The 14,707-nt window shown below is 36.4% G+C and overlaps 1 protein-coding gene across 7 annotated transcripts in view; it reads left to right on the forward strand.

Annotated features, from left to right (window-relative positions):
- The window catches only part of LOC125238426 (flocculation protein FLO11-like), a 42,263-nt gene that overhangs the window by 12,037 nt on the left and 15,519 nt on the right, over positions 1 to 14,707 (forward strand). For 2 of the 7 annotated variants that reach the window (XM_048145753.1, XM_048145759.1), the window contains one exon: positions 8,061 to 9,611. The exons of 4 other annotated variants lie outside the window; for them this stretch is intronic. In XM_048145753.1, coding sequence (XP_048001710.1) covers positions 8,061 to 9,602 — 1,542 coding nt within the window. In that variant the 3' untranslated portion in view covers positions 9,603 to 9,611. Of the gene's footprint in view, positions 1 to 7,420; positions 7,501 to 8,060; positions 9,612 to 14,707 lie in introns of those variants that run through there. One more of the 7 variants, XM_048145760.1, reaches the window with a different exon arrangement.

Raw genomic sequence — 14,707 nt, forward strand, 5'->3', positions numbered from 1 at the left:
AAATGAGGGTTTATTTAAGTATCTATTATCTTTTTGTGCCTAATTTCCAATATTTGTCTCCCATGTTTATAATTTGTTTTTACTGTATTGTGTCTTTGTAAGACAGTTTGTCAATGTTTTTCTTAATTGTGTTTGCAGAAATAAAATAAACGTCTTTCTAACTATAAAACTCCCGTGAGACTGAAACATATTTAAAAATATTTTAAGCCGCGCACACAGAGCAAGCGCCCACAGTATGCGTCGCGCTCTCGACATTTAAAGGCGGGATCGCTACTCTTGAGAAAGATCCTCGAAAATGGATCGAAACATGTCGAACGCTATATCGAATTAACACGTGTGACGTGAGTAACCCGCTTAAAATATTTTTAAAAACGTCTTTCTATGTATTTATGTTGCCATAAATATATAAAAGGTAACAACCGTTTTAGATTTAGGCAAAAATTAAGCATTTTGTAGTAGGTAGGTACTATATGTACCTAGATGGCATATTTAATCATTGAAACAAATTAAGAAAAAAAAATTACGTGGTAGCAAAAAACTTCGCTTAGGATCGACTGCAATTCGGCTGCAACTATGAAAAAACTGTTTAGTCGGCATGCAAATGACGTGCACCGTGCAGTCAGGGTCCGGTATCCATATTAATTGCGACTGCGTGGTAGTCTCTATACCGGTCTATAGAGAGTCTACTAGACAGTCGCCGACAAACCTAAGATGGTGCGACCTTGGTCTGTGTCGTGAAGGTCGTCTATGTTTACTGACAAGGCGGTTGGCCGACCACAATGTGTTTAGGACTAATACCGAGCTTTCTATACACGAAATTTTGTTTTCCTGGTGTGTGTGCTATGTTATGCTTAATCGAAAATTTAAAAATCATGGCGTTTATAACACATTTACTGGGGACGCTATTGCACAACACCCTGCATTTTATGATTAAGCACTGAGACTTGGCACAGATTGTTCCTTGGGTGGCCCTGAGTAGATAAAGATCGGGAGGCATCGAGAGCCCCCCTTAATTTAGGAGGGAAGAGGGGGGAAGGCTGGCGCCGCCGCGCTTCCTTTGAAACCATATTTCTCTAAAACTATACAAAATAGGGCATGCGATATATCATTTTCGGATAAATGAAGGACGAGGAATTCATTTTTGGAACAAAAAAAAATGTATTTTACAACAAAAATACAAAATAAAATGGGAAAATCTGAAAACGAGATTTTTTTTTATACATATTATTGCACGTTTTAAGAAAACTGTAATGGTTTTTTCTAAATAAAAAATATTATTTAATAGCTACATTTATCTAGTTTTAGAAAATGTATAATTTGTTATAGAAATATATTATAGAACGAGTGATAAAAAATAATTTACATCGCCCGATAGGGTGATTTGAATGCTCATTTCAATAAGTTTTGTCAATGATTTCAGGTATAATCACTATTTTTAACACACGAAAGCCGTAATCATTGTAGTTTATGGCTATTTAGTGATTAATGTACTTAAAATAAATAAAAATACAAAAATTTTAAAAAATATTAAAAAATATTAAAAATGTGATATTTTTTTTTTACATTATCCTATATTTTTCTTTCTACAGAATATATATCTAAAAGCAATAAATATTAATAAAAAGCCACATTTATACAGTTTATAAAAATATATAGTTTGTTACATAAATATATTACGAAACGCGAGATAAAAAATAATGAAAATGAAAATTTTAATGTTCGGGTCAGCTTGCACTATTCGATGAGGTGAGGTAAAGGTACTACCCGTTATGCAGTGGAGTTCGTCTAGTAATACAGAAATATACTTATTCTAATAATGTTTACACATGTAGGTATATCACGACCCAGTACAGAAAATTGTAAAACTCCTATAATATAGTTTATTTTGATTGTAAAATAAAATTGCATGTGACTTATATTGCAAAAAAATGGGATACCCCCATTCGCCAGAATTTCATTTGCCATAATTTTATTTGCCATCCTATTCAACAATCATAATATTGTTTCTCATAACACCTTATGCCATAATCATTGTTTACTATATTAATCAAGTGCCAGAAACTTTGTTTCCCATAAAGTCAGTTTCCATAATGTCATTTGTCAGAATCATCGAAATCCGTAATTACCACATTCCATACCATCATTTGTCATACAAATTAGCAACCAGAAAAGTCAATTTCCATAATGTGATTTGGCAGAATCATCGAAATTCGTAATTATCACAGAGACGACACTATTAGGTACTAGAAATACTAGAGAATGAAACTGCTATCAGAAAGTAGGTTAGGTTAGGTTAGAACTGCAACCCCCTAGAAAATGAAACTGCTATCAGAAAGTGGGTTAGGTTAGGTTAGAACTGTGACCCCCTGAAAAATGAAACTGCTGGAAAAGTAGGTTAGGTTAGGTTAGAACTGTGACCCCCTGGAAAATGAAACTGCTGGAAAAGTAGGTTAGGTTAGGTTAGAACTGTGACCCCCTGGAAAATTAAATTCCTATCAGAAAGTAGGTTAGGTAATAATATGGGCAACAAATAATATGGCAATAATTGCTTATGGCGTTTGAATATTCTATTAAACCATTTTATTACACTTAAGAATATGGCTAACAAATAGTATGGCATTGTATGATTATGGAAGGTAATATTAGGATAAACAACCAGTATGTCATACGATTTTTATGGTAAACAAATCATTCGGGCAAATGAAATTCAGGCAAGTTAGATTCGGGCAAATGAATATTATGTTAAATGACTGTCGGGCAAACAATAGACAACCCAAAAAAATGTCTTAATCACGTTCTCCTCTCCTAAAGCAGTTCTGCATGCATAGGCTTGAAGATTTTTTAGTTTACTAGCAGAATTTAGTTACTTCCTTTGGGCCCCCTTAAATCGGTTATACCCATCCATAAAAGATAAAATAAAAATCGTCATATTCTTCCTTTCAGTATCAATGATAGTTATTAATAGTGCCATAAAAAATAAACTAGATTCGTATTAGCATTAAACATTAATGATTTTTGAACTAAGACATTGCTTTTGTACAAAGGAGAACCTCAAAAAATGGTCTGACGAAAACATGTGTATCGGGGCTAGTACTCAAGGCTCTCAAAAAGTGTAGCTATTTTGAGTTATTCAAATAAAACAACATGAATAGTCTGAATTTAATTATGTATATATCACAACATCCACTGCATAAGCACATCAGCTCCGAACATTTAATTTAAAAAGTCTTTTTTTACGGTTGCACCTTACGCAGCACTGTTTTTTATTACACCTGCATCCGACAATTTCGAGGCATGTTTCTGCAGCAACAGGCAACGTTGCGGGCAAGTAGGCTCCCAAATCCCAATTGTTACAGACTTTCGTCCAGCCACAAGTAGCAAATAATGGCAAATTTTGAATTGGGTTTAGTTGACCCCATAAATGGACACCTTGATATACCTATAACCCTTACAAAAATGGTGCAAGGCAGCTTTTGTCGGTGAAATGCTGTTAATTTGGCGGTCTTTTTTGGTTAATAACTATTTTCGGCACTCGTTAACCAAAGTACAGGACGCAGATCTGGAATAATAAATATGTCAAGTAAGAATTATCCATAAATTATGCAAATACTACTATTTCACAAGATGTATTAGGATCAGATGTATATATCTGACCTATCATATCAATCGATCATTTCATGTAAAATAAATAGTTAAATTCAGACTATATAGGAGTATGTTGTTTAATTTGAAGTACTCTAAATAACTACACTTTTTGAGAGCTTTGAGTACCTTTACCTCACCTCATCGAATCATACAAGCTGACCCGTACCGTACATCAAGATCGCCCTGCCACGTCACTTTCATTATTTTTTATCTCGCGTTTCGTAATATATTTATATAACAAACTATATATTTTTATAAACTACATAAATGTGGTTTTTTATTAATATTTATTGCTTTTAGATATATATTGTATAGAAAGAACAAAATAGGATAATGTTATAAAAAAGTTATCACATTTTTATTTTTTAAATTTTTGTATTTTTTTTATTTTAAGTACATTAATCACTAAAATAGCCATAAACTACAATGATTACGGCTTTCGTGTGTTAAAAATAGTGATTATACCTGAAATCATTGACAAAACTTATTGAAATGAGCATTCAAATCACCCTATCGGGCGATGTAAATTATTTTTTATCACTCGTCCTATAATATATTTCTATAACAAATTATACATTTTCTAAAACTAGATAAATGTAGCTATTAAATAATATTTTTTATTTGGAAAAAACCATTACAGTTTTCATAAAATGTGCAATAATATGTGTAAAAAAAATCTCGTTTTCAGATTTTCCCATTTTATTTTGTATTTTTGTTCTAAAATACATTTTTTTTGTTCCAAAAATGAATTCCTCGTCCTTCATTTATCCGAAAATGATATATCGCATGCCCAATTTTGTATAGTTTTAGAGAAATATGGTTTCAAAGGAAGCGCGAAGGCGCCAGCCTTTCCCCCCTCCTCCCTCCTAAATTAAGGGGGGCTCTCGATGCCTCCCGATATTTATCTACTCAGGGCCACCCAATGAACAACTGTGCCAAGTCTCAGTGCTTAATCATAAAATGCAGGGTTCCCATACAAGACATAGCAATAGCGTCCCCAGTAATTCACCTGCAATAAATCGAATTACACGATAGGGTGCGGAAATTTCTCAAAATGCTAGACAAAAGTAATTTGTAAACGTTAAAACGCTGGCTTAAAAACTGCATTTGTTGAGTTTAAAACCTTAAGATTTTTTTTAACCACTATAACAAAATGCGTCTTCTGAAAAATAAACAAACTACAAATATGAGAATTTGCTGATGAACAGTTTATTTTTTATTATTTAGCCACAAAGAACTGTTATAAAAATTTTAGATGAAGTGCAATAGTTTCACATCAACTGGTGACGGAAATCATTCCAGTAAGTTCAAGCAATCTCTGCAATCTACAACATATGGTATCAAGAAAAACAGTTAAGGTGAGTTACATTTTATTTATTATTCAAAAAAGAATAATTATTTCATTGGCTGCTCCATAATAGTCGAGGATGTTTACACCATCATCACAGTATAATAAAGAGTGCTATCGTACAGTATGGCGACTCCCTGCTTCCCGCTGAAAATGCCACCCACTCGGCCGCCTGTGACGAACGCGACCAATCGACCTGTCTTATCTCACTCACACAAGCATGGTACGCGTTCGTCTACACGAGCATAGACTGTCTGCGTAGGAACGCGCCTCTTTCATATATTTGATCGCCAGTGTCCGAGGTGTGCCATTATTCAATATCCATGGAGGGAGCGAGTAATCAGTGATTTTGGAATTTAGGCACATCAAAGGCTGACCAGAAATAGTTATTTGTTATACAAGGGGGTTAAGTTGTATTTTCACGCCGAGTGTGGAATTAACACACGAGAAGTAAAATACATTTGCACCCGAGTGTAACACAAAACTTTTCCCCTCACTATAGCGAGGAAACTACAACGCAAAATGCGTTTATCACTGCTTCCAGTAGTTCCACCGGTGGTAAATCATCTTTATTACTAGATTCACCTATTACTTTTATCAGTTTTAAAGCAGTTAATTTGACTTTATTCTAGGTCAAATTTCTTTACTCACTAGTGGATAAAATGCGTTTTTACCCGCTGGTATTAAAGGACAAAACACGTGTTTCCGAGCTAGTGAGGAGAAATATAAATTGTTAAGATTGCGCAGTTATTCTGAAGTCTATAGTGTGAAGAAAAAATTTAATGGAAATCCGCAACATAGCGCGTAGTAATAAATATTTCTGGTAAGGTGACTTGCTACTGTGTGAGGGTATAAGGTGTATAGGGTATGAGATAAGAAATATGAGACAGGTGAAAGAGATGAGTGACCAGAACATGCATTCGGTTCTACTGCCAAGAGAAGCCATCTACTACAATCCATTAGTTAATTATTGTCTGGTTGTGATAATGTGAATATTTATATCGACGGTTTACTGGTGAAACCCGATAAGTTGAGCAAACTGGTTTTTGAAATGTGCAATTTCCACACAGAGTTGTTATTAATTATGTATAAATAAAATAAATAACAATTCATATGTAACTAGACTCCTTAACTCAAATAATCTTTTCAATTTAAAATTAGCAGTTAAGTATGTAATAAATGCATGTACGTTTCTTAGAAATAAACGGACTAATTTTTTTTTCAAGGACAAATTATCTCGATTTATCGGGTTTCACCAGTAAACGCTCGATGTGCGTGTTTTGGAGCAGATGAAAGGAGTGCCAGGGTTTGGAGACAATGTTTGAAAACATAATAACGTTTAGTTTTGATTTCTGCTAACAAATGCCACCTTGATTACGCTCGCCAATGACGTTAGGATCTTAGGATCACTTAGTTTTTGACCTTAAATGCATGACATTGACAAAGATTTATTCAAATTTGATTTTTGACATGCTGTCAATAGAGTCAAAAATAATGATGCATATACGTCACTATGCATTTAAGGATTAAGTTTGATCATTCATTTTTACAAAACTATATGAGAAAAATATTAAAAATTCACCTATAGATTAAAGAACTGCGTTATATGTACACTTACTTTTTTCACTATATTGTGGATAATTTTATTATAGTTCTTAAAATATAATTCGTAATCATTATTAGACAATTTAAATTAATTTATGTTTCAATAAATGATTTTTTATTAGGTAGGCATGAGTTTTTTGATATATAAACCCAAGATTTGATATTAAACTACTATTCTTTCTTATCAAAACCTCATTAAAATAAGCATGAAAATTTTATTTGCTTTAGTCGTAAGTCAAATATAATGAAAATAAGCGTTACACACCGGCGAGAGAAATCCAAGATTTGTCCAGAACTCCAGACATTAAAACTGAAATAAATTACATAATTATGAAAGAAGAATATACATAAATGCGAGTATACGTAACGCTATGCAGTCCTTAAAGAACATATTTACAGCCTCGAACTAGTGTTCGACTAATTCTAACTACACTATTCTCTCAAGTTCTAATTTATTTCAGTTTAATTCTTATATATTTGGTACTGTGTCTATTATAACATTAACACACGTTAAAATATTTTTTATTTGAAAATAATATAACTAGGGCACTTACTTCAGATACTTGTTGGGCATTTGTCTCTTTATGTATTATTCGTAAACCACTGGGATTTACTAATTACAGGGTATCATTTTTTTAACAGGCAAGTTTAAATATTGCCTGTTATAAAAATTACACCATAAAGTATGTCGTAATTATTTTGGGTATCTCTTTTTTGTTGGTTTAGTCTTTAATTGTTTGGGTTTTTTGTTTGGATTATTCATTTAGCAAACCTTTTTTCTTCTTTTTAGGTTTATCATGAATATGTATGTTTATGTAACCTTCAAATCAAGGGTGAACAGGCACCTTCTGAGCGAGCTCACTCAGGCGACCTCATAGTAGGCCACGTCTTCGCCTCGGCTAGTATGTGGCCTCATAAACATAAAAAAAACTCATTTTTGTACAAAACATATAAAATAAATATGACACAGGATATAGTAAGTACAGTCAGCTGCAGAGAAAAGTAGACCCCCTTGCATACAAATTAGTATGCATGCGAATTTATCCCTTTTAGGGATTTCTTCCAGCTAACTTTTGATATGTCTTTTTAAATCCTTCGTTTGACCTAATACATACAACTAGTGTAAAATTGCAAATAATATGTTTTTCTGAAAGTGCGCATACGAACATAATAGGTACATAAATCCACTTCCATGAGGTTCTAGCCGTTCTAGCATCAAAATGTGTACCAGTCAATACAACTAACAAAATTATGAAATAGCCTTTATTTTTTCAAAAACCGTGCAGTGGCTTGCCAATCTTGTCATTTTTCTAGACTGCTGTAAAATCAAATCGAATGCTTATGACTGTATTATTTGTACATTGAACAGTAGGTCAGTTGGAATCGAAACAATGAATCTAGAGTTTTTAGTCTACTCGATTGTCGATTTGTAAATACATATTATTTTTTTGTTTTGTTTCAGGATGAAAACCCAGCCGAAATTAATATGCGAAGAAAAAACTACGAGGATATATCAAGGAAAAGGCAAAATATTCCATTACGAAAGCGAAAACCTCCTCTACGAAAGCAAATTACTCCATTGCCAAGGAAGAGCACTCCGTCTCCGAAGCAGAATATTGAAACAAGGAACCAACATAAACAGTTACTAGATGCGGCGGTGAGCTTAGTGATAGATAACAAAAAGAAAATGGATTCGCCCTTTCGAAAATACATTGGAGAAATATTAGAACAAGTCGCGTCTCCACAGCGAGAAATAGCCGAAAAGCTTTTCTCTGACGTGCTTTTTCTCGCCAGAACAAATAGATTAAACTTTGAATCAAAAATACAAGTTAATCATAGTGAAGATCATCACAACCATGTTCCGCATTTAAATATCCCTCCCCATTACCTACAACCTCAATTATCGCCCGAAGTTGTCCATCAGTCACCTAACTCCAATGACCACAGTCTAGCGCCTCACGTGCACTACCGTTACAATCATGCTGCACGAGTTATGCAACAAGCTTCTTCACCTGAAGTATCTCCATCTATTAATCACAATCAAACTCAACCTGTACATTCTTTGCCATCCTTTGATTCCACGCCTATTACCACACATCAACCTTTGGATTACTCGCAATCCTTTGATACCTGCCGAGTCATATATCATCACACACAGGCGACTCAGACACCGACTCCAGCGCAAACGAATACTCCGCTAGTCACCTATCCCTGTCATATTCCTATCACCTGTCCAATTCATCACACACGGTCACCTCTAACACCCACTCAAACACCAATACCCAATACCTCGCAATCTGTTCATCTCTGGGAAAAAAAACTTAATACCTATTTAACTCATCACAACCAGCCATCTCCGACGAGGGATTATCAACGCGTGTCTTTTTCCTATTCAACTCAACATTTCACATTTTTTCCGACTCCGACTCAAACGCCAGCCCCGCAAGCCTCGCTAACCCTTCATCACTCCCGAATTATGCCGAGTAGCAAACCAGTATTCGAGCCACCAACAATTCCGGCTCAAATGCAATTTCCGCAAACCTCGCCCTCACTATCTCTTTATCTCCCCCAAACTACACCTAGTAGCCGTCCAGCCTTCAAGTCAACGTCGATTCCTACATTTCATATGTTCCAAGCCAAACCCACCAAAATACCTGGTTACTTCCAAACATCGACTCGGCGATCTCCAGATGGTCCTCCATACTTCCGTCCCTTACAATACACGACTACGTCGCCTCGCGAAATAATAAGATTTCCGATTCACAGCAAACACAAATCGTTTCTTCCTATTTTATCCACATATTCTTCCTTTTATAGCCTAGTTTCAGATCCTCTAAAAACGCGAATCCCTTACGTTCATGTACCTGAATCTAAATTGTTTGAAGCTACCACCGAAAGTTCTGACGAAGACGACGATGTGGAGGAAAAGCCAAATGTTCTCGACGATATGATCGTGTATTCGGATCCAGTGCATGAAGTGTTTAAAAAATTGTCGATTGCTTAAAATAAATTAGTAATAGGTATAAATTGGTATGATAATGTTAAAATTACTTTTAAAAGAATAAATATTTTTGTCACTTACCATATGCTGCTTTTAATATTTAAATTCCGACAATCCAATCAGTCGCCATCCGAACCGAATCTTCAAGACAAGGTCATCAAAGCACCTACAACGCTTGTGGTGTAAGCTGGGGTCTCCATGGACAGAGGTGATTTCTTATCTTCAGACGAAATGTCGCCCTGAACTTGTTTTGAAGCTGTTATAGTAATTTCAAACGACAATTAATGTGAAACTATTGCACAGTATCTACCTGGTATGGTTTCTATTTTTTTTGGGTTAAATGACCAAATGTATATATTTGCTGAATCTGCTGACATATGGCTTTGCCAGTAGATCCAGCAAAATTAAATCTCATATTTGTATATTGTTTAGTAATCAGATTCATGTTACATGCGTTCTTCTCCAGCATAAAAAAGTTATTCATGGGAGCGAGTCATCTTAACTCAGCTAATTCTTTTTTTTTTTAATAACTCCGCGAATACTTATCAGTTTTTAAGCCAGCTTTTTATCCACACCCTTTTATTTCTTATGATAAAAACTTTGCCAACACGCCAAGTTTTAGAAATTTCAGCAGTTTTTTTTAAAAGCCAAGCTGTATCTTCCGCGAGGTCAGAGGGCCTCAAACAGCGAAACTCACTCAACTCAAATGGGAGCCTCAGCAAAGTCCTAACCATAAAATTTATGGTTAGGACTTTGCTGAGGCTCCTATTATTTATAAATACTGTGTTTTTACATATTAAATGTGTTTCAATTGTTTTGTTTACTTATCACAAAAAATGATTTGTATAGTATTGTATTATAATTACTTACGCCCGTAATTTGAAAAGAATTAGCCGACTTTATTTAATAAAGTCGGCGCTGATCTTCCGGCAAGACCATTTGTGGGTCACGGACGCAAAATGCGTCTTTCTTTTTGCTTATTAATTAGAACGACAGAAAAAAGGCTCGAACTTTGAAAACTTCGGTGTTTTCACTGTTCAGAAGGCCTTCTGACCACACTGTGGTCGGCCAACCTAGCCAAACAAAGACGACCTTATAACACTTTAAGTTCTCGCGCTTTGTACACATATTTAAAGGATTGGCAAAGGATTGACTGGATTGAGCTACACAAACCCAAAGTTCTTTCCACCGAGCGACACTATTATCCCCGGATTGTGAGGGAGGCGATCGAAATTAAAAAATATCCTAAAAACTTTAACAGGGAAGACGGGTATAGATTATCGCCAACATGGGGACCAGTGATTCAAATGTTCAAACCAAAAGATCTATCTTCGGACCAGTGCGCGGATGTTGTGAGTGCTGTGTGTCGTGCGGTGGGAAATAAACAATAACTAAAAGCGGGTAGATTATATTTATTTGTCTACCCCGAACATTTATATAAATTAATATCGGGTAGTTTTGTGTTGTTTACATCTCCGGTGACACTTTGCTGGGACGTCAGTCTTCCGCGACCACGGCCAGTGCAACCTGGCCGAAACGTTGGGAAAAAAGGTAAAAATAATGTTAATTAATCGCGTTCGACCTGTGTGTGACTTTAAATAAAGACGACCTTCACGACACAGACCAAGGTCGCGCCGTCTAACTCTCGTCGGCGACCGTCTAGCAGACGCTTTATATATGTCGGCGGCCGAACGAAGAATCCGCCAGATCACGAGATTCCTAGTCCTAGGCATATCGTGAAAGTGTGTTAGTAACATTCGCCATATCGTTCAAAACTCACCGTTTAACGATTTGCCCAGTGACGTTTAAAGCAGATCATGAAATTCCTAGGCATATCATGAAACGTCGCCATTTCGTGATTTCACCAAGTAAAACCCGCCACTGCCATTATATAACATGAGGAAACCGAATAATTTTAACATAGTATTCCTGATCACACTTCAAGATTAAAATGTGATATATACTTTTCTGGATTTCGCCTAGTTTCAGAGTTGTTACCAATTTAAAAATAAAAAAGAAATCCTCAGAAATATGTTGTGAATCTGTGTGTAAGTAGCAGCTTGAATAGATATACCTATTTATGACCTTTTTAATTATAATTCATGTATGTATATGTAAATGTTAGTATTTTCTAACATAATATCGAGTGGTGACCGCGTACCGGAAAGCGCAGCGTGTGTAGGCCCCCCACAAGGCGGACTGATGACCTGGTGAAGGTCGCTGGATGCGGGTGGCACAGGACAGGTCATTGTGGCAATCTTTGGGGGAGGCCTATGTCCAGCAGTGGACGTCTTTCGGCTCCTATGATGATAATTATGAAATATACATAAGGAACATTTTATGTATAAATCCGATATAAGAGTAGTGGTGTAGTACGAGTATATGATATGAGATCAACAATAGGGATAAGTGTAGAAGGAGCATTTGAACACTAGTTTTTTGGAACCCTTGCCCATTCGAACCTTTTGGGTTGCCCTTGTAACTCAACATGTTTATACATGTTACACATATGCATATTATCCGTCACTATTCGTCACAGTCCTGCTACAAAGCTGCTACATATGTATAATGGATTACTGTCATAAACTATAATATCTGGGCGACCGAGCTTCGCTCGGTCGGTTCTGTTTCGTATCCTTGACATGTGTCGCCATCTAGTTCAAAAATAAATAGTACCTACATCGGGCGAAAGAATTCTCAGCCTTAACAACATAACTACTCCACACGAGATGGCGCGCGTTTCGCCACAAAAGATCAAAAGTGTATTTTTCTATTCGTGTTTAGCCTTGACCTGTGTCGCCATCTAGTCTTTGCAATAAATAGTACTTACATCGACCGAAAGAATTCTGTCTTAACAGTACAACTACTGCACACGAGATGGCGCTCGAAGAAAAACGCATGAAAACTCGAAAATTCGCGTTTTCCGGGACCTAAGGATAAGTTAGATCGATTTTTCACCCCCGAAAACCCCCACATAACAAATTTCAGCGAAATCGTTAGAGCGGTTTCCGAGATCGTCAGTATATATAAATAAATAAATAAATAAATATACAAGAATTGCTCGTTTAAAAGTATAAGATCGGAGGGGTGTTGACATGCAGTGAGTGTGGGCGTACATTCTCTGCGAAAATAGGCTACGACAGCCACCAGACCTGAGAGCTCACGACCGTCGCTCTCAATAGCCATACCAAACCCAATCGCTGAGGCCGAAACCGGCCGGGACAAGATGATGATGATGATAGTGCATTACTACGAGCTACTTCACAAATTAGATGTTAATATTTGGGCGACCGAGCTTCGCTCGGTTCTATTTTAATATATCACGTCTTTAGATAAAAAAAAACTCTTATAAATACAAAAACAAAAAAAAGACAAAAAACAAAAACTTAATTTCTGGCCGGGATTCGAAACCCTAATACCTACGATCTATCTGCGTACATTAGACCGACCTCGTACGACTGAGCTAAGCGGAATCGATGCGCGCGCGGCGAAATTAACGACCATAAACGTTTACTAACGCGAAAGAAAAACTCATGAAAACTCGAAAATTCGCGTTTTCCGGGATCTAAGGCTACGCTAGATCGATTTTTCACCCCCGAAAACCCCCACATAACAAATTTCAGCGAAATCGTTAGAGCGATTTCCTAGATCGTCGGTATATATAATAGTTATTTGTTATACAAGGGGGCAAAGTTGTATTTTAACGCCGAGTGTGGAATTTAAAAACGAGCAAGTGAAAGGATACTATAGTTGAACCACGAGCGAAGCGAGTGGTTCGAGAATAGAATCCTGAACTTGCGAGTTTTTTAACACACGAGAAGTAAAATACATTTGCACCCGAGTGTAACACAAAACTTTTCCCCTCACTATAGCGAGGAAACTACAACGCAAAAAATGCGTTTATCACTGCATCTAGTAGTTCCACAGGTGGTAAATCATCTTTATTACTAGATTCACCTACTTTTATCAATTTTAAAGCAGTTAATTTGACTTTATTCAAGGTCAAATTACTTTACCCACTAGTGGATAAAATGCGTTTTTACCTGCTGGTATTAAAGGACAAAACACGTGTTTCCGAGCTAGTGAGGGGAAAATAAATATACAAGAATTGCTCGTTTAAAAGTATAAGATTTTCTTGAGAAAATGGGACTGCAAGTGTGAAAGGTTCATCAACAAGGAGTACTCGCAGGTCGCAGGTACACTTATAATGACTGATCTTTCACGATGTGCTCTCTTTAATCACCTCTATCCAAGTGAACGATCCGGTCATGTCTCTCTGCCATCTTGCCTTCGTCCCCACTACTCCCCACCACTTATTGAACCTACCGCCGTGTTGACACCGAATGCACAAACGCTCACTATAATGTCTCTTTCTTAGCTATCTATCGCTATCGCTCTTGCGTAATGGCGCGACAGAACCCGTAGACCAGCCATTCTCAAAGTGTGCTCCGCGGATCCCTAGGGCTCCGCAAAGGCTCTCTGGGGGCTCCGTGTGAATTTTGGTTACCTGATATGCAACTTCAACTCTCTTCCATTAAACCAAATATTCACCAATTGTTAAAAAATAAAATAAAAAGTTTCATGTAATACCTCACAATAAGAATCTAATGATTTGATTTTACTATTATGATTACTTATTAAAATAAAGATTGTATTAAACTATTTTTTAAACATTTAATTTAAGGGTTCCGTCAGATATTTTGCTTACCAAAAGGGTTCCATGGGAAAATAAGTTTGAGAACCACTGCCGTAGACTAATACCTTTCGTTATTTATTTATTTGTTGAATGATTCGACAAATATTACAATTTATCAGAGGCCCTGCAAAACGGTTTAACAGTTTGACTGTCGCAGAAATGCCATTCGGCTACGGGGCCAGATATTATCGTGAGCGTTTGTACATTTGGCTACGTGCCCAGGCTTCTTCACAAGGTAGATGGCGTTGTGCTTGAGAGAATGGTACTGCAAGTGCCAAGAACGAACATTGCGAGCTGCACACGCGATGCGTCAACGCTATCGCTCAAGCCCGAGCTGCCGAAGTGACAATAGTTGACGCTACGTGGCGACCGAAACGCAGTCTGTCTCTGTCGCACCACTACAGAAGAAAGA

Source organism: Leguminivora glycinivorella, chromosome 23 (genome assembly GCF_023078275.1).
Source record: "Leguminivora glycinivorella isolate SPB_JAAS2020 chromosome 23, LegGlyc_1.1, whole genome shotgun sequence".
In the NCBI taxonomy this organism is placed as follows: domain Eukaryota; kingdom Metazoa; phylum Arthropoda; class Insecta; order Lepidoptera; family Tortricidae; genus Leguminivora; species Leguminivora glycinivorella.